Source organism: Mesoplodon bidens (assembly GCF_964165515.1).
Source record: "Mesoplodon bidens genome assembly, chromosome: 6".
In the NCBI taxonomy this organism is placed as follows: Eukaryota; Metazoa; Chordata; class Mammalia; order Artiodactyla; family Ziphiidae; genus Mesoplodon; species Mesoplodon bidens.
Genome location: NC_138162.1, coordinates 8,617,129 through 8,643,304, shown reverse-complemented (window position 1 = coordinate 8,643,304; position 26,176 = coordinate 8,617,129). Strand labels below are relative to the sequence as shown.

At 54.0% G+C, this 26,176-nt stretch overlaps 2 protein-coding genes across 8 annotated transcripts in view; one reads left to right on the top strand and one right to left on the bottom strand.

Moving 5' to 3' along the window:
* ANGPTL2 (angiopoietin like 2) overlaps nt 1–15,205 on the bottom strand; it is a 34,794-nt gene extending 19,589 nt beyond the window's left edge. Inside the window, exons 1-2 of the mRNA XM_081237323.1 lie at nt 14,729–15,205; nt 773–1,638 (exon numbers count right to left, since the gene is read on the bottom strand). Of these exons, the coding sequence (XP_081093449.1) occupies nt 773–1,589 (817 nt within the window). The 5' untranslated portion in view covers nt 1,590–1,638; nt 14,729–15,205. The remainder of the gene's footprint in view (nt 1–772; nt 1,639–14,728) is intronic.
* RALGPS1 (Ral GEF with PH domain and SH3 binding motif 1) overlaps nt 1–26,176 on the top strand; it is a 286,463-nt gene that overhangs the window by 175,042 nt on the left and 85,245 nt on the right. The window lies entirely within an intron of this gene.

Here is a 26,176-nt window from a genome sequence, read left to right as displayed (position 1 = left end):
AGACCCAGCCTGAGGATCCTAAGCCTGTGAGCAAGTCCCTCATCCTCTCAGTTAACCTTCTGTAAGGAGCTGCAGGGGCTAATGATGTAATAATATACATGAAAGCGCCCGGCGCCAGTATCTGGGTCAAGCTTCAAAACCTACCAGCAGCCCCATTCCTCCCCCATGATGATATTTTGAGAATTACCATATTTATTTAAGATGAAACATGTATTTAAGAGTGTATGGAATCATCACTGAAAATTCTAGATGCAGCAGACGCTAGGAAATGTGTGGGCTTTAGAAAGTACCCCTTCCTCCCCCACAGCCCCTCCCTACAATGTGTTCATCATACTTCTGCTGTGATAACACTTGCTTTTCCTCTGGTCTGTCGTTTCTTCCGTGCGCATTTACCAAATGCCAGTTCTGTGCCAGGCACAGTATGAGAGCTTGCAGGAGAGACGTCCTACCTGCCTACACAGAGCACCTCTCACAGAGCCCAGAAGACTCAGGCCTGGGTTTTTTCCTATCAGAAGCCAGAAAACACTTGTTGTCTTCTGAGATCCCCCTGTTTCCTGGTTCTACCTTGGAGCATCCATCTGAGGAATGTGGTCCCCCTCTCACCCCACCGGCTCTTGCGGCTTGGCCCAAGGGACCGCTGGGGGATTGATGGCGCAAGCCTTTGGCCTGGCTTCAACTTGCCGCGGCTCTTCCCCCACTTGTGGTCACAGCCAAGGGAAGCCTGGCGCCCGGCTCTGAGGCCCAGATGTTGCAGGTTCCCGGAAGGACTTACCCGACGGCTTGTCTGTGGAGGATGGGAGGCTGGTGAGGGTGGGCATGGTGGGCAGAGGGGGTGGCAGCACCTTCAGGTTCTGGTCGCTCTGGATCTCGTTGGTGGAGATCTGGTTGATGATGCGGTTGTAGGGGGGTGGCTGGTAGACGCGGGGCGGGGTGGCGGGGGGCGGCTGGGGCACGGGCCGGGCGGCGGGCACCCGCTGGCAGTGCTCCTCCAGCTGCGCGATGATCTCTGACTGGTTGTGGGCCAGCGTGGCCAGGTGCTGGTACTTGTGCTCCAGGTCCTTGTACTTGCTGGCCAGCTGCAGCATGTCAGCCGTCTGGTTGAGGATCCTGTTCTCCAGCTGGGAGAGCTCGAGCGCATTGTCCCGCTTGCGGATGATCTCATGCAGGAGCTGCATGTAGAGCTGCGTGACCCGCGAGTTCATGTTGCGGCTTTCCTTGCGCAGCAGCTTCACCTCGCTCACGATGCCGCCGTCCACCTCCACCAGCTGCTGCAGCGTCTCGATCTGCCGCTTCTGCTTGAGCAGCTCGTTGTTGAGCAGCTCCAGCTCCTGCTTGTGCACCCGGTTCTCCAGGAGCACCTCGGGCTCCTTGGAGTTGACGCAGATGGCGCCCGTGACCCGCTGCTGGGGAACGATGAAGGTGTAGGTGCACTTGTCCGAGGACTCGCCGGCCCGCTTGTACCTGTTCAGGTAGATGAACTCGCTGGGCGAGCCCTCCTCTGTGCCCTCAAAGCCCTCCTTCTGGCCCACAGCCGCTCCCAGGGCGGCCAGCAGTCCCAGCCACCAGCACGTCACGCACAGCGGCCTCATGGTCCTTGCAAAGTGGGGGTTCTTCTTTGAGAGCAGAGACTATGAAACCCTGGAAGTAAACAGAAGGGGAGACTCAGTGAGGGTCCTGTCACTGCCAGCGGGCCTGTGCCATAAATGAGCTCAGCCTTCTTATCAGGCAGATGTTTCCAAAAACGCAGCTTCAGGAGGCAGCCCTTCCGGGAGCCACAGAAAGAGACAGGCGGGCCCGGCAGAGGCAGGAAGGAAACAGGAGGGGACCGAGCATCTGAAGGCAGCAGGCCAAAGCTCCGCCACACCTGGAGCCTGAGAACCACACGAGGGCAGCTTGAAGCTGGGAGGGGAGGCAGAGGAAGGGTTGTCCCATCTCCCTCCTCCTCTGCCTCACGCTCCTCAGACCGTTTAGCCTCCCCCTGGACGTGCCCTTTGTAACACCCATCACAGTGGAGATGAATCTGAATTCTGTGTGATCTCTTCATGGATCTATGCTCCATAAAGGCCGGCGCTGTGTCTGTTTCCATCCTGTATCCCCAGGATGCTGCACTAAGCAAGCTTTCTGCAATATTTGTTAAATGAATGATTTGCTAGACATAGTATGGATGTGTTCAGTTTGTAATGAACAGTGTCAGTGAAAGGATGTGTCTAGTCACGTGGCTTTGGTCTGTGTTAGCCAAGCTCCAGAGCCCAAACAGGAGCAAACAACTCTTCTAAATCCAGATACTTCCAGCAGCCAGTAACTGCACGGTCCCCATCACCGCCACACGATTAAGCCAGGTGGGAGCAGAAAACAGACATGTGTCTCCAGATTTGTTTCAGTTCTATTCTTAGACCACTTGTTCCTTCCCTAGATATCCATTGAACATCTGTGGTATGCCAGACGGTGTGCTGGCTGCTGAAGATGCCGCTGCAAACAGGACAGAGCCAGCCCCTGCCCTCACGGGGCTTACCCATCATTACACAGCCCCTAAGTGCCGTGAGGCAGAAGTAGTGTATGCAGTGGAAGGGTAGAACAGGGAACTGACCTAACCAGAGGGGTCAGGAAAGCTTCTCTGAGAAAGTGACCTTTACGCTGACCCTGGAGTGTTGAGTAGGAGTGAGCCAGGCCAAGAGGGAGGGGACAGGCGTGCATAGATCGCTCCTCTCGCCTACTCAAGGACATGGCTCCAGCAGCTCTCCCCCAGCTCTCCGGCATGATCACATTTTTTCTACAGTCATGCTGTTATTCCTTTCAACTTAAAGAAAATCCTCTCTTGACCTCACATCCCTTCTCCAGCTACTGTTCCATTTCTGTGCTCCCCTTTTTAGCAAAACCCTCTGAAGAGTTGCCCACACTCACTGTTTCCAGAAAGTCCCTCTCCTCCTGTTCTCTCTCGAGCCCGTTCCCATCAGGCCTGGCCCCGTCCCCTCTGTCCCAAGTGTCCTAGACAGGATCGCCAGGGGCCTCACTTGCCAGACCAAATGGCCAGTTCCTGGTCCTCCCTGATACTTTGCCTCTCAGCACCCGGGGGACATGGCAGATCACTCCCTCCTTGGACTTCCTTCCCCAAACACCACCCTTTCTTCCTGTCTCACTGGCTACTCCTCAGTCTCCTTTGCTGGTTCATCCCCAACCCTGTCCTGGGTGGGGAGGGGGTGGGCGGAGCTCAGTCCTCAGACGTCTTCTGTACCTTGGTGATCTCATCCAGTCTAGCCTGGGCCTCACCCTGAGTCCAGACTCATATATCCAACTGCCCCTTTGACATTTCTGCTCAACTACTACTGCTGCTACTGCTACCGCACATCTCAACCGTAACTCATCAGGAAGTGAACTCCTGGGGTTCCCCACATCTCCACCCCAGCCTGTTCATCCCAGTTTTTCCTGCGTTAGCAAATGGCAACTCTGTTCTTCTGATTGCTCAGGCCAACAAACTTGAAGTCATCCTTGACTCCTTTCTTCCTGTCATACCCCACATCTAATTTACCACCAAATTATAATAGCAATATCCTGGGACTGTTCCCAGGATCCTACTGCTTCTCCCCACCTCCCCTGGTACAGCCCACCTTCACCTCTCGCCTGGACCTGACTGGTCTCCCTGCTCCTGCGCTTACCCATTGCAGCATCTCCTCAGCCCAGCAGCCAGAGTGAACCTGGTAAAAAAGTCAAATCAGGTCACTCTTCTACTCAAAATCCTCTGGTGGCTCCTCGTCTTGGAGAAGAAGCTAACGGGTCTCTAAGGCCCCCCCGCTCTGGCCCCACTCCCTCCCTGACCTCATCTCGCACTTGCTCCAGCCATGCTGGCTTCCTGGGCGTTCCTCAAGCGCACCGATGGCGTGGGGCCTTTGCACTTGACCTGGCCTAGAACACTCTCGGCCCCTTCCGCGTTGCACAGCACCCCCCCACCGCCGCTTTCAGGTCTTTGCTGAAATATCACCTTCCCAGTGAGGCCTTCCCTGCTTACTTAAAATTGTGACCTCGCCACCCTCCCCCTCCAGAGTCCTTGTCACCATCAGGCATGTAGTGTCTCCCTTCCAACCCCCGAGAGTGGAAGCTCCGTGATGGCAGGGGGCTTGTCTGTTTTGGTCACTCCTCACCTGTGGTGCCTAGCACAGGGCCTGGACTACATAGGAGCTCAGTGAATATTTGTGGACTGAATGAAAAGACACAGCCACCAACAGTTGCCGTGAAGTCGGGGGTGCTAGGAAAAGGGGTGTAGCAGGCGGGGCCGGGGAGGCCCGGCAAGTGACTGCCTGAGGGCGTGGGCGTGTATTACATTTATTACTACCGTCCCTAACATCCACTTAGTGAGTGCCCACTGTGTACCTGACCCTGCACTCAACATTTTGCAAGGGTTTTCTACTTTATTGAATTCTCACAGTGGCTTCTTGGTAGATACTGTTGTTATTTCCGTTTTAGTTTTTTGTTGTTGTTATTTGTTTTTTCTTTGTTTGGCCACCACGCGCAGCATGCGGGATGTTAGTTCCCCGACCAGGGATCGAACCCGCATCCCCTGCAGTGGAAGCACAGAGTCTTAACCACTGGACTGCCAGGGAGGTCCCTCCATTTTGCAGATGAGGAAACTGAGACTCAGCGAGGCTAAGTGACTTGCCTAAAATCACACAGCTAGAAGGTGGCAGAACCAGGACTCAGCCCTGGCCTGATGTACTCAAACCTTCAAACTCTTAATAACTACACAGAAATGTTCTTAATCTGGTTTCTAGTAATAAAGTACTAGCATCATGACTTTCTGTTTTCACATTAACTTACCCTAAAATAACAACCATGACACAGAACCTGAAGGTTTTGTCTTCCCCAGACCCCTCTGGGGGCTTCTCTGGTGGGCAGCCTGGACAGCAGGAAGTTACAAAACAGACCCGGTGCTCTCCAGGGCCACGCTGAGCTGCTTTCCACTTGAATGAGGAAGCCCCAGCTTGGTTCCGAAGGCGAGCTCAGGCCTTTCAGGCCAGGCAGAGAAAGGTGTTTGGAGCCTCTGGTGTGGGTTGGACTATGAGGTTAGGGCTGCAGTGACGTTAGTGTAAACCTCGCTGAGTTTGTGAGCGTTTGCCTAGTTTCCAGCGCACTTTTAGCTGCTCCAGTGCCGGCGGCCACACCCAACCCACACCAATGGGAAGGAGCCGCCCTCCTGGCCTGGGCGGGCCTGCCGTCGCTGCCTTCCCACAGGCCGCTCACCTGCCTCTCCATGCTGCTGTGATGCTGATTGCGGATGCCGGCGAGGGCTCCACCTTGGCCAAGTAACTGCCCCAGGACCAGGAAGGCAACTTGGCTTCAGGCCTCGAGACCTGGCCTGGTGGCACTGTTTACCACTGAGTTCTGTCCCCTCCAAGTGTGGGCTCTCACGGCTTCCCAGGCAAAGTTCTGTGCCCTTGGGCTTGAGATCCTGAAGGTGGAGCCTCTTCTGTGAAGTGGGGTGATCCAGCCCACCTTGCACAGTAGCTAAGGGCTGTGGAAGTGCTTCCAAAACCAGAGGTGGGGATGGCATGATAGCAGCATGAGAGCGCCAGCAAAGCCGACTGGCGGCGAGGAGTGCTGACCACACTCCGGCAGTGTGTCCAGCACGTGTACCATCTCCTTGATCCTACCATCCCCCCCGAGGAGATGCCAGGACTAACTGTCCCATTTGACAGCCGAGGACCTTGTTCCATGTCACAGAGCTAGGCCTGCCCAGGAATTCTGTCTAGCCTCACCTCCCACCCTGAAGGAGTCCGCTGGTTGGACTGGTCCTGGCTGTCATGGGGTCCCTAGCATCTCACACAGCGCTGGGCACAGAGTGGGGAGGCACCAGACGTGCAAATGCAGTCAGAAACTGTGCAGTCCTTAAAGAGCATTTCTTGTAGCTGTCCAATTAAAAAGAGAATGAAACTTGACGGTTAACACTCGTACAGCTTTTTAGGTTCACGAGGCCCTATACATACACATTATCTATGTAATCACCACGACCTTCAGAGCCGGTTAGTAGTAGTATGCCCATCTTGAGGGTGAGGAAACTGAAGCTCAAGAGGGTGTCAGGTAACTTGCTCAAGGTTGCATTGCTGCTGGTGGGACCAGTCATGAAGCCGCACGATTTGGGGTCTTACTGTCACATTTCTCCGGGGTCTGGGCTTGGCGGGGGTGACTTGGAGCCATTCAGGTTACAAGAAGGAAGGGAAGGAACAGTGCACTGTGCTAGGTGCCTGACATACACTGTCCCAGGGAGTCCAGCAAGGTTGGTATTCCCCCCAGTTTATAAGTGGGGGCACCAAAACCCAGACAGGCTAAGTGACTTGCCCAGGAGCACATGGCAGACAAGAGCCAGAGCCGACTCAGCCTAGAGCTGGGGTCAGCCTGACACCAAGGGCTGTGCTGTTTGTGCTGCCCTTGGCCTTGGAGTAATTTATTTTCCTTAAAGCTTCCAACCCCCTCCTCAGTTTTTTGCAAGTTTGGCAGTTCTTAATGGACGGTAATGAGTTTGTTTACTTTTGCTCTCTTGATATTTATTCAACTAATTGCATCCCAAGAGAAATAACTCCCCAGCATTCCAGCCATCTTAGGCCTGGGGAAGAACTCAACTCCAATCAAAGAGATGCTCCTCAGTTTCTTCCTATGACCAACAAAGAAAAGCAAATCCAACTGTTTTCCTTGGCTTCAAAGTGAAAATAAAAATGATTCTTGAAATTGCTTTTCCACATTGTATTGTGAGGAGTTTCCATTATGCACGTGTTTCCCTCCCCACAACTGGGGCTGGTGCGACTGAGCCACATGACGGGCTCTGCACACTGGGAGGCCACCTCCCCAGGGTCTGGGTCCCACCTAGCCTCCGGTGGGCAGCTTTAGGTGTCCCTGTTTGGCCTGCTGTGGTGGGACCCCACACCGCGTGTCCATGTCCCTCTCAGCACTGCAGCCCTGCAGCCCCGGTGAGGGGCCACTTTGTGGGAAGAATCATTTTCATAAGACAGAGCTGTGTGTCCTGCCCTGTAGCAGAACAGGGCATCTTGTGAGTTCTCACCCCAAAGGGTAGGAATAAGGAAATTTCAAATACTGAAAAAAATAGTAACTACAACCAATTATCACCATGATCCAAGCACCTCATAAACATTATCTCACTTCATCCTCCCAACAGCCCTGGGAGGGAAGCCATTATTTCAGGGTTGCCGCGCATGGTGGCCCAGGTTGTGCACTGTGCAACCCTAGGGAGCACAAGTCACATTCATAGTCTTTGTAGTTTTGTATATTTAAATCACAGCAATATTCTAATTCTCACAAAGACGCTTTTAAGGCTAACGGCAGAGCTGACAGTTGTCCCCATTGCAGGTGAACAAACTATTGAGATTCAAAGTCCATGAGTCATTTTGCCCAAGGTTACCAGCTTAACTAAGTAGCAGTTGGTCACAGAACCCCAAGATATATACCATGCTGCATGTATGGAAGTGACAGGAAAACTCAAAGGAGATTGTTCTCTGACAACTGCCCCCACTCCAAAGCAGAGGGAGAACAGGAGAGCTCTTGTGACCCCCGGGACTGCTGGCCCTGAATTAAATCCAGCTCCCAGGATGATGTTTCATCACTAGTCCACGTTGTAGTCCTGTCTGGGGGCTCACAGAACCCATCCCTCCCTCCCCAGCCAGCCCTGCCCCATCATCCTGTGATCACAGATGAAAGCCAGGTATGAGTCCGGGTCAGAGGCACTGCAGGAGGCCTGAGGAGTGGGCCCCTTTCAAGGCAGCAGGGGAATCTGGAACTGCCACCTGGCCCCAGTGTGCCCGGCGGGCCCCTGACAGGAAGCTAGGAACTTGAGCTGCACTTGAGTGAGTTTGATGGAACCGAGCATGAATCGTGATGTTAAACCAACATCAGGACAGAAAGAAAAAATCAAAACTTTGAAGTTCACAAACAGTTTTTCCTGCCAAAGCTGGTTGAGATGTATGATGTGCAGTTAGGTAGTACCAAACCAACTGGTAATCCAGGATGAGGGAGGGATCCAGATAAAGGAAAATTCCAGAAGAAATGGCCCTAGAGGGCCCAGCTGACCACATGACCAATTGGATAGATAATAACAGCTATCATTTGTTTGTTGTGAACTTACTGTGTTCTCAGCCATGCTCTATCTCATTGGCGCTTACAACCCTATGCATAGGGGACCATGCACGCTGGTTGGCCCCAGTTAGGACCCGTTATCGTATTAATTATTGACAGCACCCTGTTTTATTCTCAAAAGTGTCCTGATTAGGTAACAAACTATTTGGTCTCCTTACCTAGGAGAAAGGTATTATTATCTGTATTTGCAGTAGAGGAAACCCAGGTCCAGAAAGGTTAGGTCACTTGCCTAAGGTCCCTTGGAGTAAATATCGGGACTGGGATTCAGCTGTTGACTGCAAGGTCCATGTCCTCACCTCCATCAAGAGTGTCTCTCCAAGCAGTATGAGTAAAAGGTGCGCCTGTCTGTTTGCTTAATGGCCAAAATGCAGATTACTTCTTAGTCACTCTTGACTGACAAAGTAGAAATAGCTTTCAGGTCAGCACAAGGGTGAGTCTTGTTGGATGTTAGAAACAGTTCTTGATTATCCAAGTGGTGAGACCCCAGAATGGGCATCTAGGATGAGCAGTGGTGTCCTCACCTTAGAAACCCTGGAGAAGGAACTGTGCATCACTTGTCCTGGTGATTCACCGCCAGCCTGGAGGCCAGGGAGGGAATAGCCACATCTCCAACTGCCATCCCTTCCCAGCCTAGGATTCTGTGAATCATCCCCACCAGAAGGCAGTGTGGGTACCCAGGGAGTCTGGAGCTGATTCCCAGACCCTGCCAGTTCAACTCTAATAAGACCACCGAATGAGCCGTTTGTCCAACCAGCCAGCCTTCCATCCACTTAGCCTTCCCAGCCAGCCCGCCATTGTGTATCGCTGCGTCCTGGGTCCAGCCCTGTCGTGGGTTCTGGGAACACAGGTGTGAGCCAGAGAAGCAGGCAGGTAGGATCAGATGGATTTGCCTGGAAGAGTGGCAGTGGAGGGTCGAATCTGCCTGATGCTCCTGCCACTGGTGTGTTGCTGGCTCCAGGGCAGGGCTGAGTTCATGGAGGAGGCGGGTTGTGGTCGTACTGTGAGCTCATGGGGCAAGAGGGGATGTGGTTAGGCTGCGGGAGCTGGTTGCCTTTGCCAGGGGGACAAGGATGCTGCTGTTCCTTTTCCACGGTACATTATTTGGGAACCATTTTGAGGTGGTCCCAAAGCCTGCGCACTGAGCCCTCTGTGCCAGGAGCCTCAGCCAACAGAGCAGAGGCAGGAGAGTCTGCAGAAGCCATTTCAGAGCCCGGCTCCTGCGTTGGCTGCTGCATTTCCGGCAGTGCCTCGTGTGCTCTGGAGCCCTGGAGCTGGGGGAGCCTCAGACGGGAGAGAACAGCTAGGGACTGGGTGGACAGCACTGTCCCAGGGCAGCTTCCTGGGAAATCCGGACCTTGCCTGGAGCTGCTCTTCTGAGCCAGGCTGAGTGGTTGGCACCATGGCCACCTCGGCCTGTTGGCAGGGCCTGTCCCCTGAGCACTGGGACAACCACTCTGTGCCTACCTCACTGATCCCAGCAATTCTGTAAGGCAGGGGCTAGGATTATCCCCATTTCACAGATGAAGAAACAGAGGTAAGGATGAAGTCTTGCCCAGGCCTCAGAGCTACCAAGTGGTGGAGCTGGGCTTGGAACCAGGTTTGTGGACTCCATAGCCAGCTTTCTTACCCACACAGCCCTTCCTGGCCTTCCTGCCCTCAGCCGCTCTCTCCCCTGCACTCTGCACTGCTTGCAGCTCCAGGCCTCTCTCTCTAAAACACACATCTGGTCTTGTCAGTGTCCTGCTGAAAGACAGAGCCTGTGTTGTCGTGCCTCCCTGCGTCTGCACGTGCTGTTCTTTTTTTCTGAAGAGTCTTTTTTTTTCTTTTTTTTTTCTTTTTGCGGTACGCGGGCCTCTCACTGCTGTGGCCTCTCCCGTTGCGGGGCACAGGCTCCGGAGGCGCAGGCTCAGCGGCCACGGCTCACGGGCCCAGCCGCTCCGCGGCATGTGGGATCCTCCTGGGCCAGGGCCCGAACCCGCGTCCCCTGCATCGGCAGGCGGACTCTCAACCACTGCGCCACCAGGGAAGCCCCTGCACGTGCTGTTCTTTTTGCCTCGGCACCTTCCCTGTGTCCTGCCTGATGCATGCCTACCTTCCTTGCTAAGTTGACCTTCTCAGTGAAGCTGGCCATTCACAGGGAGGGCCCCCTCCCTCCTCCAGCTCCTAGAAGCAGCTGGGGCTGCTTCCATCACAGCCCCCAAGATACAGCATGTCTGGTTCTCTACCCCAGACTGCAAGCTTCTTAAAAGCGGGGTCAGGGTGGTTCCCCCTCTGAATACCCAATAACCAGGATGGCACCTGGGTTACTAAATAGGAATTCAAGGACTTCATTCATTGAACATATTTCCTGAGCATTTCCTCTGTGCCAGCCACTGTGCTGGGGGCTGGAGATAGAGCAGGAGCAAGGTAGGTGCCTGCCCTCTGGGGGCCACAGTGTCTGGGTCTGAGGCTCCCTCCCTCCCTCCTTCCTTCCCTGCTTCGTTCATTCATTCAGATCCCTTCTCTCCCTGTCCCTAGTGGGTATTGGAGGTCCAGCAGTGACTGAGAGATCCCACCTTTCCCTTGTGGGGGCTGGGGTGGGTCCATCTTGGGCAGGACTTTTGTCGTTCCCGGAGCTGGGCGGGTCCTCAGGCAGCTCTCAGATAAGAACAGAGTTCATTCTGGGCTTTTCTGAGGTGGTCTTGGGCATGCCTTTCTGGAGGACTAGGCAGCAGCGGGAGGCTGAGGCTCTAGGGCTGCAGGCCCCAAGACAGGCTGGTTTCACCAGAGGATCGACCTAACACAATAGCTTGATTGTGAGAGGCCTGGCTCCCCACACCCAGCACGTTAACATGTCTGTGATCAGAATGTGTCTTAAAACTGCTGTGTACGTGGAACGGGACATTGTAACATTTTAACTCCCCTCCCAAGGCTGTTATTAAGTCAGTCATACGGCTAATGGTCGTTGTGTGGGAATGTGGTTTTGTCATAGAAACTACCCTCGGAATGAGGTTCTGATGCGACCCATCTATCACCACAAACTCCTAGCTGCCAGTGGCTGAATAACCCTTCTATTTGGGGTGTTTCATATAAATTCGCAGAAAAGAAATGCTATTCAATGGATTGATTCATTCTTGAGATTCCCGCAGTGTGTTTGTCCAGGATGGCAGTGGGCTGGGGTGGAATGGGCCCAGATCTGGGCTTGGATCCTTGCTTTTTGACCCGCTAGTGGAGAGACCTTGGCAGAGGTGCTGCACCCGCTGACCCTCAGTTTCCTCTTCTGTAAAATGGGGAGAGCGCCATGCATCTCACAGTTCCGTCTTAGCGCCACACGCCTCCTCCTTACAGCTCTCCCACTGTTGTGCGTTTGTGTGATTATTAGATTCACCTTCTCCCTCTCCCCACTGGGCTGTGGGTGTCGTGAAGCAGAACGCCTCCCCCATCTGACTGCTGTCAATTGAGACCAGTTTGGACAAAGTGGGCTGTGACTCAGAGAGAGGCCAGAAGCTGAATGTACTTGCCTTGGGCGGGGCTGCTGCCTGTTCTGTTTGTTCTGCTGTAGCTGCCAGTTGCGGCTCCCGGATCTCTTCTCCGGGATTGCTCAAGTGTGGCCGGTGTAGGCCTTGAAGACCTGAGCTCAGGTTCTGCAGCCCTTGGAGTCTCCAAGTTAGGAATGTGGGAAACACACCAGTGGTACCTCAGGCACATAGATGACTGCTGGCCCGAGGCTCTGCCCCACTGAGCTGGTGCAGAGTTCCATGGAGCTGCCGGGGGCGGCAGCCATACAGAGCACCAGCTGCGCAGGGTTCTGAGCTAAGACAGCCTGGCTTGGAATCCAGTTCCACCTCTCATTGACCGTGCTAACGCAGGCGTGCTGTGTAGCTGTGCTGAGGCTTGGTTGTAAGAGGGGTGGCGATGAGGCCTGTACTGTCTCAGAGGTAGGCTTCTATGACATAAGCAGGTAAGCACGTGGCTTTCAGATGGGATGGTGCAGCGTCTCTAGGACACCAACCGAAACAGACTTGACTGCGAGACACCTTGAACAGGGCATTGGAGTGAGGCAGGGAAAGGTGTGGACTTTGGAGCCATACTGACCAGGGTTCACATCCCACAGAATCACCAACAGTGTGACCTTGGGCAGGTTGCTTAACTTCTCTGAGCCTTTGTTTTCTCATCTGTACAATGTGATGCTAAAACTGGAACCTGCCTCCTAAGTTTGTAGCGAGGATGAAATGAGATACTGCATGTGCCTTACTTAGCCCAGTGGTACTTAATAAATCACTGTGTGATGGAGGAATGGTTGGAGAAATGGCTTAGTTGCTCCGCCCATGAAAGTGCAGGAATACCGTGCAGTCTCCTCCTGGGCCATGTGCTTCACACATTTTTGTCTGCCTTTACTGAGTAATAATTAAGCTAATTTGTGTCAGGCAGGCCTGTGAGGTCAGTCAGAGTCTCTACTTGGCCCGGGCTGCCCAGAGAGCATGGTGAGCCACCGTGGTTCCCGGGTGGAGCCGTATATTTCCAAATGCTTCCAAGAGTTCAGGGACCTCTGGAGCCACAGGAGAGAAGCTACTGTCCGGGGCTAAGATGCATCAGTGTTGGCTGGTGTGAAATCCACCAGACTTGGCCATCTATCTTGTGGCCAGACTTGGGTGATGGGGGTGGAGTTTGGGGGAGGGGGTCCCTGCCTCACCCTCTGCAACCCCAGGACAGGCCTGGCGTTGGTCCTCCTGCTTTGTGGACCTCCTGCAGCACGGTGGTAGCTCGCTTTCCTCCCTGCTGGTTCTGGTGAGGGGATCAGCAGGCAGGGGAGTACTGCTGTGTGAGGGGTAGGATGTTCTTACTGTAAGGCTGGTATCAGATGCACCCGAGGTCCTTTTGTCGGTGCATCTGCACTCCTCCTTCATGTGGACTTCTAGGATCTGGATGTGCTGCAGTTGCCCCAGACATAAAGCCCCCCTCCTCGGGCTCCTGGGAGGATCCCCAGCATGGGTGGCAGTAGTGGTCATAGCACTGGCTCAGCCTGGTGGGATTTCCTGACAACCCCAGCAGAATGTATCCAGGATAGAGAATCTGGGTCTCTGCTCTTCTCTGTCTGCAATTCTGATTGTTATGGCTCATAATACTCAGTGACTAATGTTTTCTGAGGCTTTGCCACATACCAGGTACCGTGCTAAGGCCTTCCCGGTCATGATCCCATGCGCTCCTCCTAGAATGCAGTGGAGCGTGTTTCAGAGTGCTGGGTTCAAGTGCTGGTGCCGACATTTACTAACCATGTGGCCTTGGGCACAACACTTAACCTCTGTGCCTCAGTTTCCTCACCTGTGAAATGGTGATGACTAACAGTACCTGTGTTATAGGGTGGTTGTGAGGACTCTACCTCTTGAGCGCAATGTAAGTGTTAGTTGTTACCAAGAGATGGGCGTTACTGTTATCCCATTTTACAGATAAGGAAACTGAGGCTTAGAGAGGCTAAATGATCTGCAAGGGCCACTTAGCTCATAAGTAGAAGAGCTAGGATTTGAGCCTAGCGTGTGAGCACTACCTCACTTTGTCTCAATTTGGAAAAATACATGTGGGGAGCATTTGGCCAGCTTCGGAAGTGGCATTCTCAACTTTCCTCAGAGCCCCGGTGAAAGGGGATCCTTTTCTAAGTAACCGAACTGCCCTCTGGGAGCTCTCATAATCCCACAGCAGAGGCAATAGCTGACCCATGACACACATATCACAGGAGGAGAAGGGAGGGATCAGTGAAGAATTTCTGTTTGGAAATGTTATCTAACGAGTGCTTTCAAGGGACTCAGAATGCAGAGCCTGCACCGTCCCCCAGCCGGGTGCCGGGGAAGCCTCATCCTCCCCTGTGTCCTGGCCAGGCCACGTACAGCCTGCTGGAGACCTGGGGCTCCGTCCCGTCCCATCCCGTCCCATCCTGTGCGAGGAGGGACCGAACGTCCTTGGACCCGCCGGGAAACCAGGGCAGCGCTGTGCCCCGAGTCACAGCGGCAGGAACCTCTGGCTGATGTGTCCCTCCCGGCTCTGGACCCCTCCGCTCCTCCCCGGCTGAGGGCATGAGCAGAGGCTGCTCAGCACCAGGGAACTTTCTGAACGAGGGCTCCCGGCTCTCGCAGGACAGCGTTTGCTTTTGCTTTTGCCTCAGCAGAGTCTCCAGCCAGGGTGCATAGGAACCCAAGACTGAAAGACAGCTTCCGGAGTCCTCGGGCTAGCCCTGCGTCCGTGACTCCATCGGCCCGCTGGCCCCTCAAGGGTACCCATCCACACAAGCTCACGCTCGCGCACACACCCCGGCTGCGGAGCCCTGCCCAGGAGCCGCCTGCCTTCACCCCAAAGGCTCTTTGTCTGAAGGAGAGTGGGGCTTACTGATGGAGCCCTCGAAACCCCAGCCATGACCTCACGCCCCCAGAATGCCACCCTCTGCCCAGGTGTCCACAGGTCCTGTCCCAGAAGATGCCTTGTTTGGCTCCAAGCGAAAGCAGGAGGGCCCAGCTGCGAGCATCCCCTTCCCTGGCTGGAGGGGTCAGGGTTCTCGGACCCAGAGACCCGGCGCCAGCTGCTGCCTCTCGCCCCCGTCCCTCGGTGCCACAGAGTGGGCTCTTACCTCTTCCCTCCTGCCTGGCTCCCGGGGCAGCTCCTCACATGCTTCACCTCGGCCGTCAGCGGGGCAGCCCGGCCATGGCCTCCCTGAGTCGCAGGCTGGACCGGCCGCAGAGCAGCCCTGCCTCCCTGGCCTCTGCTTGCTCCGCTCTGCCTCCGCAGCGGGGCTCCGGCCGGGGGTGGGGCGGGGGCTGGCCCGGGGTCCCGCCGGGCGGCTCACAACCTGCCTTCTCTCGCGGGGGCCGGCAGCTGCCCCAGTGCCATGCTCTGCAGGTCCGGAGCTCAGGCGGCACTGCTCAGGGCGCGGGGTCCATCCTCAGGCCGTCTGCGGCAGCCTCATTTGAACTCCCAACTCCTTTGTGGAGCCTTTACATGCTGCCGGAGGAAACTGTGAGCACAGCCTGACCCTGGTTGGCTGCAGGCACTTCTCTCCACCCACCAGTGCAAGAGGATCCCCCAGGCCCCAGAAAGGCTCAGGGCCTCCCCTCAGCCCCAGACAGAGGCGGGCCGCCCGGTGATGTCACACTAGCTCCGGCCCCAGCTGGCCGGGCCCCTCCCGCCCCAGCCTGCTTTGGCGGCCTCGGCGGGCCCCCTCCTTCCTTGGCACGAGCAGCAGCCGGGCCAGCTCTGCTCCCTGGCCCAACAGCTCCCAAAAGCCCGGGCAGCCCCGGGTGCGCTCTGCCGAGGCAGAGAGCTTCCCCTCCGACTCAGGTAATGGGTTTAGATCCGCCCCAGCCGTGCAGGCAGCGGGATGGCGTGTGGGCTGCAGGGAGCCGGGTCCTCCCCTGGATCGCTGCCTCTTCCAGGCCTGCCCCGCAGAGCCCCAGGTGGGCAGGCAGGGCAGCCCCGCACAGACGGCCTCTCCCCATCAGCCGCCCTTCTTGGAGGCTTCACTCTCACCTCTAAACCCTGGGGAAGGGAGCCCCAGGCTGTCTGCACAGCAGCCAGCAGGATCTGGGCTGTGAAGTTAGGGAGAAGCAGTGGCTTGGGACAGTGGAAGTACCACTGGCTGGGGTGGGGGCAGCGCTGGGGAAATGCTCCATCACTTCCCACCTGAGGGGGCCTTGATTGAGTCACTGCATCTCTCCGGGCATCCCTCTCATGCATCAGTAAATGAGCTAAAACAAGTAATCTACCTCCAAGGGCTGCGGCGAGGATTCTATGAGGTCATGCAGGAAAGGCCTTGGCGTAGGGCAAGGAGGCCTTAGTGGACTGAACTCAGGACTCTGGCGTCCAGCAGGCCAGGGCTCGCGCTCCCAGAACTTCCGCTGGGACCTCCCGTCTGGCTCTTCGAGGAACGCACGATGGGAGTCCATCGGCACCCTCAGCACAGAGCCTGCCCCCGAGACGGAGCTCATGAATGTTTGTGGAGTCAGAGCAAGAGAGCGGCCTAGAGGCTCATCGGCACAGGCCGGGGGCGCTGGCCTGCTGAGTGGGCGGAGGCGAGTCCTGGGAAGGAGCAGCCAGGGCAGGTTTGTCCTCTGCCTGGACAACAGCCTTGTGCAGTGTTGGTGGTAACTCTCCTTTCCCTTTTAAAACATTTTTAGTGATGATGGTGGTGGTGATGATGATGTTTGGGTACAAACTGGGAGAGAAACTTTAGTGGGGTTTTCCACACCGCTGGGCACAGCATATCGTGTTCCCGGGTCCACCGCACTCCTCCCCTCCCCAGGATAGCCACTCCTGTCTTTGCAGAAGGAGAGCACCTTTTCTCTTTGCCTCAGCTTCTCCCATCCTGCTCAGACCTTGTCCTCTGGCAAAGGTTTTCTTTGCCAGAAGACCCCAGCATCTTACAGACCACCACATTAGCCAGACAGCAGGATGGCACAGAAACCTTCCCCACATCGACTCCGGGGGTGAAGGTGTTGCCCGTCCTGTGGATTTTCCAGAGGGCCTGGAGGGTCCTGGTGGGGCCACGGCAGGCTGGGGGCTCAAGATCAGCTGGAGCATATGAGAGGGGCCTAACTTCTTCCGAGCTGCACCCTAGACAGCCTGGATGCAGGCATATTCCTTTCTTTCCCTCCCTCCTCCTTCTCTCTCTCTCTCTCTCTGACTCTCTTTTCCAGGATGTATTTTTTGGGAACCTGCTCTGAGCCAGCACTAGGAAGGCAAAGTCCCTGTCCTCACAGAGCTCGCAGGCCGGAGGGGAGACAGACAGACAGACTCGGGCACCTGAGAAGTGCCGGGCACAGGGAGTATCTAAGCAGGATGTCTGATTAAGCAGTCAGGGCAGGTCTCTGACAAGTGGTGCTTCAGCTGAAAACTGGAGGATGGGTCAGAGTTAGCAGGTGGTGAGGTTGGAGGGAGGATGGCCTGGGCGGAGAGAACAGCGCATGAAGCGGCCCCAACAATAGCTCCCCGCCTCAGTGAGACCTTGACACTCTTCCCAATGAGAGGTAGGATCTCTGCCCCCTCCCCTTGAATCTGGGTGGTTTCTGACTTGCTTGTAGAAGTAGAATGCCGTGGGAGTGACACTACCTGACTGCCAAGACTGGGTGGTGAAAGAAGGCAGTGCAGCTTCTGCCTTGTTTACTGGCACACCCTGTGTTGGCGCCATGAACCAAGCTGGACCCCAAGAAGTCCAGCTACCCGGAAGCTGCCGTGTGAAGACTGCATGTACCATGGGTCCCAGCTGGCAGCTGGCATCAACCCCCAGACATGGGAGGAAAGAGGCCCATCGCCATTGAGTCATCCCCAGCTATAGCGTCTTCCTGCTGAGGCCCCAGACATCAGGCAGCAGAGATAAGCCATCCTAGTGTTCCGTGTCTGAATTCCTGACCCACAGAACCCATGAGGATAAGGAAATGGTTATTTTAGGCCGCACAGTTTTGGTGGTAATTTGTTACGCTGCAGTGGTAACAGGAGCGGACCCTGAGGCGAGGGCAACCATGAGTTCTTCCAGGAGCTGAGGGGACTGCGGTGTGGAGGAGACAAGGGGAGCGTGGCAGAGGGTGAGGCCTTGTCAGAGGGGGGACTTCACCCCAAGGGCAGCCAGGAAGCACTGCAAGGTTCTGAGCAGGACAGGGTTCCGGCTTGCCTTTGTTTTCAAGAAGGCCACGCTGGTGTTGACTGGATTGACAGGTGCTGCGGCCGAGGCATCAGAGCTGCTGGGAGTTGGTTGCAGCTGTCCTGGTGAGAGAGGTGATGGAAGCGATGGGACCCCCTGGGGCAGGAAGCATTCCCAGGACATCCCCCCTGCTCTGGGAATAGGTGCAGCCCAAGTCCCTTGGTTACTAAACAGATTTGCTTTCACAATTCCAAGTTCCTGGGATCCCACCAAGTGGGAAAGGAGCAGCAGGATGGCCGTCTTTCCTCACCCACTGCCCTGTTAGTGGCCTTGGGCAATCAGGGCACACCCCTGGGGAGCCTGAGCTGGGCAGTCAAATTCTGGTTCTACCGCCAGTAGCCCTGAGCCTCACTTTCCTCCTGTGGAAAATGAAGATGATGTAAGGATTTACCTCACAGGGCTGTTGTGAAAATTAAATAAGATGTGACACATTAAGTGTAACACACATGGTAAGCACTCAGTAATGTTGGCTCTGGTCGTTTTAGTTGCCCGGGAGTCCCCTGAGCACGGGGGCATGTGTGGCATGGGCCGCGTGGAGCTCTCCTTTTGTCCAGCCCAGCACAGCAGAGTGAATAAAAGGATGGCTGGTGGGGGAGGGTAAAGAGCTGTGGCTCAGAGGCTGATGAACCTGTGCTCAAATCCCAGCTCTGTCACTAACCTGGGCAACTTTCCAATTCTCTCTCAAACTTTGTTTCCTCATGTTAAAAAACGCAATGATAGGGCTTCCCTGGTGGCGCAGTGGTTGAGAGTCCGCCTGCCGATGCAGGGGACACGGGTTCGTGCCCCGGCCCGGGAGGATCCCACGTGCCGCAGAGCGGCTGGGCCCGTGAGCCATGGCCGCTGAGCCTGCGCGTCTGGAGCCTGTGCTCCGCAATGGGAGAGGCTACAACAGTGAGAGGCCCGCGTACAGCGGGGGGGGAAAAAAAAAAAAAAAAAAAAGGCAATGGTAATACTGACTCCTAGGGGTTACTGTGAGGATTAAGATAACATACCGAACGCGCTTAGCACAATGCCTGGCACTCGGCATCGCTCAGGAAATTGCAGCTGCTTCTCCCGCCCCCAGGCCCCTCCCCATGCGTACCCAGAACATCCTCATCAAGCCTCCGCCTTGATGGCTCCCAGATCTTGGAATCCTCCTGACCTCAGTGAGCACCATCCCTGCGTTTCCACCTGCCTGTTGGACTGGTGTCATGCGACTAAAGCATTTGAGGAAAAGGGAATCTTTTTTTCTTTTTATAGTTTTTACCGGAATGAAAAAGATGTGTGATGTTTACATGGTGGCAGAATACAAAGAATCTTCATTATGTCCCACAGTTTGTGTAAATTTCATGTGTTTTCCTATTTATCACCTTCCTGACAGTTACAGGTTGTTGTTGTTTTTTTCCTGTTGGGAATGTTGGGATGTTCTACTGAGATAACTGTGTATGAGGGGTGGGGGCTGAGGCGGGGGGAAGTGCACGAATAATGTGTGTTACGTAGGCAGGGGTGCTTGGGAGGGGATGTTTGCTGTGTCTCGCAACCTCGGAGTCTTACCAGCATTTCAGGCTTCCCATTTCCCAAGCTGATTTTTTCCTTTCGGCACTTTTGAAACGCCTTTCCACCGTCTCCTGGCTTTCACTGTTTCTAATGAGCAGTCAGCTCTCTTCCTTGTAGTTGTTCCTGTGTACGTGGTGGGTCTCTTCCCCTCTGACTTCTTTTTTATTTATTTATTTTTTTTGCGGTACGCGGGCCTCTCACTGTTGCGGCCTCTCCCGTCTCGGAGCACAGGCTCCGGACGCGCAGGCTCAGCGGCCATGGCTCACGGGCCCAGCCGCTCCGCGGCATGTGGGATCCTCCCGGGCCGGGGCACAAACCCACGTCCCCTGCATCGGCAGGCGGACTCTCAACCACTGCGCCACCAGGGAAGCTCCCCTCTGACTTCTTTTAAGATTTCTCTCTATCTTTGATTTTCAGTAATTTGACGATGATGTGACTAGGTTTGATTTTCTTCATATTTATTCTGTATGGGATTCACTGAGCTTCTTAGATCTGTGGGTTGATATTTTTCACTAAATTTGGGAATGTGTTGGTGGGGGAGGTTGGGGGCCATTATTCCTTTAAATATTTCTTCTGCACAATTCTCTCTCCCCTCCCCTTCTGGAACTCCACTTACACAGTTGGTGTTGTCCCATAGGTCACTGAAGCACCAGTTATTTATCTTTATCTTTAAAAAAAAAATCTCTGTGCTTGTTTGGATCGTTTCTATTACCTGGCTTCAAGTTTGCTGATCCTTTATTCTGTAGTATTTAATCTGCTGTTAATTTTATCCAAATTATGTTTTATGTCAGGTGCTATACCCTTTTGGTTTTAGAATTGCCACTTAGTTTATTTTTATGTGTCCCATTTATCTTCTGAGATTCCCTATCCGTGCGTTCATTCTGTACTTCATTTCGTGAAAACCCTGTACATATTTATAACATGTACACGTTTTCAAGTCCTTCTTTACTAATTCCAACATCTGGGTCGTCGGTGGGTCTAATTTTATTATTTCTCTTGATCGTGGGTCACATTTTCTTGCTTCTTCACATGCCTGTAATTTTTAAGTTGTATGCTGGACATTTTGGATGCTACGTTGAAAAGACTCAGTATTTTATTGTCTTCCTCTCAAGAATGTTGGGTTTTCTTCTGGCAGGCAGTTAAATTACTGGCATATTCCCTTGATCTTGTGGAGGCTTGGTGTTTAGGTTTTGTTCAGGTAGGTTTATTTTGGTTTTGCCCTTAATCCTAGAGTATAACCCTTAATCCTGGGTTCACTTGTAAGGCATGGCCTTTCTGGGGTTAAATTGAGAGCCTTAAGTGCTGGCTAAGCCCCATTAACTTGGCAGGACTTGAACTCCAAACTCCATCTTTCAGGCAGCTGCTGAACTTTCTGCCTCTCAGCTGCTGCTTTCTTTTGGGCTCCCAGGACTGACTCTCTCTCTCTCTCTCTCTCTCTCTCTCTCTCTCTCTCTCTCTCTCCCTCTCTCCATGTATACAATTTAGGGGTTAACTAAGGATTCAAGGGGAATTTGTGTAGTAGTTTTGGAGCTCCTCATTCTGTGGCTTTCTCCTTTCTAGCATTTTCCCCTTCAATTTCCATCCTCAAGGTCCAATCTCTTTCTCCTCTTCCCAGCCAGTAATGCTGCTGCCTTCTGTTTTGTCATTCTGTGTATCACCTTGAGTAGGGAAATACCCTAGTGTGCTTCCTGTCTTTCAAGGACCATGTCTCCTCCAGCTTCTATTGCTTTGGATTGCTTTCAAGTGCTTTCAAGCAGTTGTCTTTTGTGTATTGTCCAGCTTTTATCATTGTTACTGACCAGAGGGTTAGTTCAATACAACCTCCTCCTCCTTTTCAGGAACTGGATCTCCGCACATCCCAACTGAATTCGCCTTCTCACCCAAACCTCCTGCTTTTTATTGATGCCCTACCATAAACCTAGCCAGTTGGTTGGTGGTCCTTAATTCAGTTGTCTGCCCTCCCTGTTCTTGGTCATAGTCTGTTGGGAAATATCAGCCCCAATAATTCATAGTTTGGTTCAGCGCAGTGTACCCACCAGGGCACTAGAAGATGAAAGAAATGTGTGGCCTCACAAGCCTTGTTAGAGCACCTTATGTAGCTACCTGCGATGGGCTGGGTGTCAAGCTCAATATTTTATATGTATCTTTTTTTTCTTCTCCTCCCAAAACCCTATGAGGGAAGTATTACTATTTTGTTCTACTAACAAGAAGAGTGAGGCTTGGCAAAGTGAGCTTCCTTGCATCAGGCCACACTGCTAGGCAGTAATGGGACTGTGATGAAGACTTACATCAAAGATAGCAGAAACACTGTGTTGTGTTGTCCTGAAAACAAATTACATTTCTTCAATTTTAACTTTTTTTTTTTTTTTTTTTTTTTCGGTACGCGGGCCTCTCAGTGTTGTGGCCTCTCCCGTTGAGGAGCACAGGCTCCAGACGCGCAGGCTCAGCGGCCATGGCTCACAGGCCCAGCCGCTCCGCGTCATGTGGGATCTTCCCGGACCGGGGCACGAACCCGTGTCCCCTGCATTGGCAGGCGGACTCAACCACTGCGCCACCAGGGAAGCCCCGATTCTAACTTTTTAACACTTTTTTCTTGTTTTAGGATCTCTGAAATCAAGAGGCATCTTAAAGTTAGTAGCATGTCAGGGTTTAATTGGCAGTACTTTTTCTCTTTTACTGGAACATGGCCCATTTAATGGTTGACGACTTCTCAGATTCGAGGAAGTGTGGCAGTTTTTAGTGATCAAGGCTGCAGTGAGGCTGAGCCATGGGTGAGGGACAAAAAGGCCAGGCCCCTCCTCTCCTGGTCAGCTGGTCTTGGAAAGGCCTACGGGAGTGTCTGAGCATCAGGAAGGCTGTGGAACTGCCAGAAGCGTCCATCCATCCAGATTTAATGAAGCAGCTGCCTCTGAGCTGAGAGTGAGCCAGCTGGTCCCCTCCTCTCCTGGAGGCCTTGTGGTCGGGTCCTGTGACTTGCTGCCTCATGTCTGGCAGGGGAGCCACATGTTTCCTGGTGAGAAGTTAGGAGACTTCTTTTATGGGAAGTATCTAAGGCAGTGCTAATAGTCCTCCCATACTACCCAGTGTCACAGGGGATGTCCCAGTATACGGAAAGCCCTACGAGGACACTGTGTCTGTTAAGTGCTTGCCGGGCAAGTCTATCCAAATGTCAGCACAGGGTGCATGCTCAGTTACAAAGCAGTTTGGAGAGGCTGTTGTCAGCTTGTCCATCTCATTCCCGACTTCCCAACCCACCTGCCAGGGGACAGAGTCAGGGCAGTGCCTCTTCTCAAGCCTGGACATCACCTGACAAACACATTCGCTGCAGCTCAGGCAACAGATACTTATTAAACCCCATCTGAGCACCAACTATGGGCTCCAGGCCAATTTGCCCGAAGCCAATTTGCTGAGACTTCAGTTGACTGGTTTTCATTTTGTCTTCGTAACAGTATCTTAAGGAATGTTCATTTGGTTTGTCGCCTCTCTCTCACCCTGCAGCTCACGTGGGGGCTTGTCCCCAAGAGGGGAGACTGAAGAACAGAGACAGGAGAGATTTAATTTTCGTTTCCTGGTTTTCTTCTTGGTTCGTAAGAAACACTTCACAGGAAATTTCCAAAGCTGTTTAAAATCATCCCCATCCAGCATAAAAATTTTAAAAACGGTTGCTTCTGGAACGCTGTTGTCTGTATCAGACAGGACCTTTGTCCTAAACAGGAGATGAGGGACTGGAGGCAGTTTTACGGTCAGTGGGAAAGGACCCCAGTTTGCTTACAGATAGATACCTGCTGAAATTCTCGTCCCGAGGGGTAGCCAAGCTGTTGCCAACCTTGCTTATCTGTCCTGGGGCCCAGCGAGGCGGCTGAGCAGATAAATAAGGGCTTCTGACAAGAGACTGATGGAGTGAGCTCCCCAGGCATGAGGCCAGGGCGGGATCACGAAGGAGAGGTGCTGGCGCTGGCGGGGAGATGGGCTGGTGTCATCATAGAGGTCCAGGGGCTGGGCCTGGGGCTGCCTCATTCTGGGCTCTGGCCTGAGCATCTCACTTGAGGCCTAGTGCATAGAAGCACACGCTAGTGAATGACTGTTGAATGACTACAGGGGAATACTAGCCTTCGAAAGCTCATCCAGGGTTTCTGACTCAGGGTCTCGGGGGTGAGGGCAGCAAGGGGCACCATTCGGGAGTCTACCTAGGAGGAGAGCGGGGAGGAGACCAAGGAGAGAAAGACAGCCGCCCTGACATGGTGAGGCTGTGTCTAAACCCCTGGCGAGCTGCCCCAGGCCTGCCCCAAGCTGGCTCCCTCCTCCACTGATCTGGCTCCCGGGTGCCCCTGCCCCAGCCTTGCCCTCTCCTCTTCTCCACTGCTCCGTCTGCCAGGCAGGTACAGGAAGGAAGGCAGTACCTGTGATGGGCCTTTCGGGGCCGTCCCGCCAGGTGTGGGTGAAGCAGCAGAGGGATGTCCGCTCATGTTCCTGGTCCAAGTGGATGATGTCCGTGTCCCCAGTCTTAGCCCCTCTGCTCTGCAGGCAGGGCTGGGCCCCAAAGTGCTTTGGCGTTTGTTGTCTCCCTTGAGTCTCACGGCAGGCCTGCGGGTGGGGAGGGCAGCAGTTACTCCTTTTCATAGGTGAGAAAAAAGAGATGTGAAAATATCGTGGTCGTCACTGTCGTCATCGTTTATTGTTTACTCCGTGTCGGGCATTGTGCCTGTCCGTTCCCCGGCCTTATCTCAGCCAGTCCTCCCGGGGTCTGCGCGGGCGGCGCCGCAAGCAGGGCCCGCGACTCCCTCCCTCCCTGGGCACTTGGTGAGCTCCTTCCCCCACTAAAAATATTAAAAACCATCTTCCATGACTGCATTGGTGTAAGGACAAATATGCGAACATTATATATTAAAGCATTTTCTGACCTAAAATTTCACTTTTTACTCTCATTTTAAAAGAAGCTAGGGCTTCCCTGGTGGCGCAGTGGTTGAGAGTCCGCCTGCCGATGCAGGGGACGAGGGTTCGTGCCCCGGTCTGGGAGGATCCCACATGCCGTGGAGCAGCTGGGCCCGTGGGCCATGACCGCTGGGCCTGCGCGTCCGGAGCCTGTGCTCCGCAACGGGAGAGGCCACAGCAGTGAGAGGCCCGCGTACTGCAAAAAAATAAAAAAATAAAAAAATAAAAATAAAAATAAAAGAAGCTAGAACATTTTGGGGGCCCCTGATAGTATCGTGAGCCCCCGGCCCCGTGCCTGCTGCACCTGATGGATGACTCGGCCCTGACTGTGAGAGCACACTCCCATCTCCATGAATTCAGAACCCCAAATTGCTGAAAAAGTAAAAAACAAACAAACAAACAAAACACCCCAGCAAGCCTTTTTTTAGAAGTTGGGCACAAGTTCATTTGGTGATAAAATCTGACTTGACTTGCCGTGAGGTTCTCCGTAGCGTTCAGGCTGCGTGTTTGCAGGCGGCCACCTGAGTCCACGGGGCCACCACTCGGTGCTGACGTCGCCCCCTCCCAGTGGATGTGTTCGCTTGCAGATCTGCTCTCCTCTCCTGCACTGTGAGTTCCTTGAGGATAGGCCCATGTTGTGTGCATCTCTGTGGATACAGATATTAATCATTCCTCTTTAAATCCCTCATTTCATCTTTCTCAGTGAACCCATAGGGAACTGCTATTCACAAGTTATCTATAGCTGGCATCCAAAGCGATGAGCCAGCACCTGAGGGGGGCGGGTCTCTGGGTTTGCTTTGCTTGAGCAGATACGGGAGGATGGCTGCGCTCGGGTCCCAGAAGAACATGTGGGAGACAACTTCATGGGAACTGGTAATGGCGATGACACTGGTTGAGCGTTTACTGGGTGCAGGCACTGTGCAAAAGGTCCATGTGAATTATCTTCTTTATATTCACAACAACTCCAGGTGGTAAGAAGCACTGCTTTCCTCCTTTTAGAGCTGAGGAAAATAAGGGTTAGAGTGATTAAGTAGCTTGCCCAAGGGCCTACAGCTGAAGCGATGGAGCAAAGACGCAGATCCAGGCACGTGGACCTCTGGTGCCACCAGGATAGAGCCTGAATCCGGCCTGGCTCCCAGAGAGCAGCTTGAGCTTGAGCTCTGGACAGCGAGGGCTCTCAGCAGAGGCCTGAGGAGCTGATTTCACTACACTCGTGGTGAGACCAGGGCTCATGCAGTGCTGAGCCATGAGGCTCGGGGCCACAAGTCTCAGCAAGTGCCGTGGAGCAGGGCAAAGGCCCCCTCTTCTGTGGGAGACATCCACTCAGTTATTTCACACATGTTTACAGTGCCAGGAGCTGGGGACCCAGCAGTGAACAAGACAGACACAGCCCCTGGCCTTTTGGAGTGTATGTCTTTTTAAGGAGGCAGACAATGAAGAGATGAGATAATTTCCAGACCGATGAAACCAGTTAATGGAATAGGAAAGATGGGGGTGGGCGGGGGTGGGAGGGAGGCTATTTTAAACGGGGTGCTCAGGGAAGGCTTCTAGGAGGGAGGGTCACGTGAACCAAGGCCCAAAGACTGGAAGGAGGCAGCCATGCAAAGGAACAGCACGTGCAAAAGCAATGGGGTGGGAATGAGCTTGGCCCTGAAAGATCAGTGTGGCCCAGCAGAGGGGCCAAGCAGGAGAGTGGAGGGAGGCGGAACGAGAGAGGCATGCCGGGCAGGTCCTGTAGGCCAGGTGAGGCCTTAGGGTTGGATTCAGCGTGCAGTGGAGGCCCCTGGAGGGCTGCAGGCAGGCAGATGATATGCGCTGCTTGGCGTTTTCTCATTGTCCCTCTTGGTGCTGGGTGGAGAGTGGTCCAGGTGGAATAAGGATGGAGCTGAGAACACTGTGAGGAGACTTGAGGGACTG